General features: G+C 47.1%; 1 protein-coding gene across 1 annotated transcript in view; it reads right to left on the minus strand.

The window, feature by feature from the left end:
- TRAF3IP2 (TRAF3 interacting protein 2) overlaps nucleotides 1–3,757 on the minus strand; it is a 28,018-nt gene that overhangs the window by 456 nt on the left and 23,805 nt on the right. Inside the window, exon 10 of the mRNA XM_009326414.1 lies at nucleotides 1–180. Coding sequence (XP_009324689.1) covers nucleotides 34–180 — 147 coding nt within the window. The 3' untranslated portion in view covers nucleotides 1–33. The remainder of the gene's footprint in view (nucleotides 181–3,757) is intronic.

Here is a 3,757-nt window from a genome sequence, read left to right on the forward strand (position 1 = left end):
CAACTGCTTGTCGTGCACTTTAAGTAATAACGTTCATAACGGCACAACCTGGAGTGTTGGTAAAGGTCCTATTGGAGGAGCAACGTATTCCTCCTCCCTCAGTAACCGCAAAAGGATGTTCTTCTTATTCTTTGGCCAGTTATAAATGTGAGTGTTCTGCAGCCAGGTAGGCACGTGTTCCTGAAAAACAAGGAAAAAAAAAGCGAAATCCCATAAATCCTCCTGAATCTGTACCAGAACCTTGCAGATTCCATCAGAGCCTGCCAAGCAAGATTTCGTTTTGTCTGTTCTAGGCACTTCCCGTAACAACAAGAAATTTTAATTTGGCTTCAGAATTGTATTTGGGTTCCTAAATAAATGAACTTGGTGTGATCTCACAGCTTGCCTGTCTCTCTTTCTTTTCTGCCATCATGTTGGCTAATTTCAGCACGTTTCAAAGGGATTCTGATCTCAGTGACAGGCATCTAAAGGCTTGTGAAAATAAACATTGAGAAGAGAAGGGAGACATTTCAGTGCCCCTACCAGGGAAAGGCTGCCACCTTAGTAGCTGCTGAAGGATTTACACAACGTGTTCAACCTTGAGATGAGAATCGATAGAGAAAGAGCAGCACCACAGGGGAGCATTTCTCATCCTGGTAGCCTCCTCCGCCCTCCCTTTGCACCTTCCCTCACCAAGTGTGGTGTCTCCTGGCCACCTCCTAAGCAGGAGGCTGAGGCCGATGCTGAGCTCGAGGAGAGGCTAATGCATCTCCAGATTACCAAGGTCAAACCTCCACCACTCCCTGCAATCTGGGAAAGATGCAGCCTTTCAGAGGGGTTGGCTAATGCCCATTAACATAATGAAGACGGGACCACCATGGCCCTCGACAGTGACAGCAGGCTGATGGAGAGGAGCCTGCTCAGACCTCATGTTCCCATGTCTCCACAGCCTTGGGAGGTTTCCATATGGACAGCCTGGATGTGTAGGGGTGAAGGGCTATATTCATACCACTAATAAAAAGAGGATCAAAGACTGATCCTTGACCAAAACCAGCTCATGTCCAGTGTGGAGATGGAGATTTCTTTTTGGAGAGGTGTTGCTGGAGACACCAGAACACAGCCAAAGTGAGACATCAGGTAAGCAACATGAGCAGTCAAGACATCCAGCCCTTGTTCCCTGGACCTCTTATTTAGCAGGGCAGTATTTTCCCAAGGTGGCCCCTGTTAGGAACAGCACGGTCCCTGTCAAGCCAGTGGAGCTAGCTCCAAGAGGACAGAGCAAAAAGCTGCTGGCGTGCACCATGCTTCTGGTGTCTCGCCAGGGGATGCCCTGGCATGAGCAGCACATGTCCTGCCTGCCAGTAAACAACCTAGCTGCTGTCCAAATCTTTCTTTCCCAAGCCTCACGCTTCTCAGATTGGCTGTCTTTTCCTGGGACTGTATGGCTGTAGGAACCAGGAATCATCGTTTCCACTGCTTAGGGAGCAATTTGTGTTAATTGTTGTGACCACTTTGTTAGAACTACAGGATTTATGTGTAAGGAGGAGGTAAGTGACCCAGGTGCCTACAGACCCATTAGTCTGACCTTACATAGGCTTCTGAAAAAGCAGCTTGGTGACTGGCAGAGTATCTATCAAGCCTGGCTTTCTGCTTTCTCCAATGGCTGAGAAGGCATAGGCTTTGATGAATGGTCTCCTCAAAGTGGAGGTTTTAAAATGTTGCTCTTCCAGGTGGACACCCCGCTGCCCAACAAGGGTAAGATCCTGCAGCATTCGCTTTGGTAGGAGCACGAATAAGATTTCTTGCCTCCACCTGCAAATCTGTTTTTGCATAGGAATGGATTTTAATCTTTGTGAACTTTACTCCTTTGACAAAGCTGTTTGAAATTGGCCAAGAGATTGAAGTGTTACTGGGAGAAAGAAAGATAACTATGTCTGCATGCATGTGCACACCCTTATTACCTAAAATTTGTTTCTTTATTAAATCTTGTAAGAGCCGTAAAAGGAAATGCAATAAAATACAGCACAGGTTTACCAACCGAGCCCTCTCTCTGTCTTTGATAAGAGACTACATCTTTTGGAGGAAGGAAATGCAGTAGACCCAGTCAATCTGGATTTCAGCAAAGCATTTGATATAGGTCCACATGGGAAATCATTAGCTAAGCTTGAAAAGATGGAAATTAGTGTGAGAAATGTATAGTAGGTAAGAAACCAGCAAGTGGGGATATAATGAGAGAGACACTATACATCCAGAGACAGGCTCTGCGCCTTTCTTCCAGAACTGCTCCTGCAGCCAATTTCATTTAATATCCTCCATAATGAACTCGGTGCAAAAAGCACCTGCACGCTAATCAACTCTGGCAATAATTTGAACTTGAGGGAGGTGGGTAGGGGTAAGGGGTAACTATAGCTGCTATTTTGATCCAGAAGGAGAGCAGAGAAAGTGAGGAGGCTTTTCCTTGCCATGTGGCACCGGCTCTCATTGTGGGTGGGAGTAATGGGAAAATGGTTACCGCCCTTTTAATTTTTTTTATTCGGCTGTGTATCTGTAAGCTGAGAGGAAATTCTCTCTACAGCATAGAGAGAGCATTTGATAACTTTGAGGATCAAACTGGTAGGAAGAGGGCAGAGCGCATTAGTGCAGAGGGCGGGGCTGCGTGTTCAGGGCCGTGTCGGCGGGGCATGGTTTCAGCTCTCCCGGCTGCCCTGGCACCGACCCTGCTCACCTCACCCCTCCGGCTGCCTCCGCTCTGCCAGAGGTAGCCTCCAGTGTGGGGCAATCACGGCTTAATGCTTCGGTCATCGGGTGACCAGAGCAGGAGGACGTATTTCTGTGGACTGGCTTGATGCAAGCCTGGAACCAGCAAGACCCAGGTTTCCTTTAGCAGTGTACGATGGGAAGCTGGAAATGCCAGTTCCACCTTAACTGCGTGTTGTGCTTTTTCCCTCATTATTTAATTTCCTAATGAACACTCTTTGGATCACATAGATCCCTTCCCATTGGAGGTCGACTAACTTTCACATACCAGCAGTGCTTTATGATGTGCTTCCTATGAGATTAACTCATCTATAGCCATGTCCCCAAATGAAACCTTCCAAACCTTGCTCGCCTGCTCTTTTCCACTGCCAGCTACAGCAGTACTTGAACATGTAAAGGACAGTATAAAAAAGACAAAATGAAAGTAATTTTCCCGCCGACATCATCCAATTGTACATACGTGGCATTTTTCAGGTACCTCACCTCCTCTGACTGCCCACAGACTTCATTACTGCAACTTGTTCAGGCTCTGGCGCTCTCCTTCCACCCATGATGTCCTCAGTTATATTATCATTAACTAGTTAGATGAAGGTAGATGATGTACCAAAGAAATGTGTGAAGAAAGAGCAAAGCTTAATGGCAGTAGAAAGTGCTGATCTGCATAATTTAGATGAGAAGGGCACCTCTCGAAGAACTGAAGGGTGATGTGGACTACAGAGGGTGGGCAGGAAGGCTGCCTGGAGCCTGATGCTTTGATAAGAGCAGCTGAATAAACCAACCCTGGAAATTCCTTATAGATCACTGTCTGAGGGCGCCACTGCTGTATGCTAAATAGTCTTTTGATTCAGCGAAAATTAACCTCAGTTTATTCTTGTGTCTGCCTTAAGGTCCAAAGGCCGCTTTAGTCCCTGCTGGGCCACTTCTCTCTGCAACCCTTGAGGTGCCAAGTGGCTGCAGGCTGTATGGTCTGGTTGCGTGGCAGGCACTCAAGGAGCCCCCAAAGTTAGGAGGAGTCCTGCCC

The sequence above is a fragment of the Pygoscelis adeliae genome, unplaced genomic scaffold (genome assembly GCF_000699105.1).
Source record: "Pygoscelis adeliae isolate BGI_AS28 unplaced genomic scaffold, ASM69910v1 Scaffold206, whole genome shotgun sequence".
Taxonomy (NCBI): domain Eukaryota; kingdom Metazoa; phylum Chordata; class Aves; order Sphenisciformes; family Spheniscidae; genus Pygoscelis; species Pygoscelis adeliae.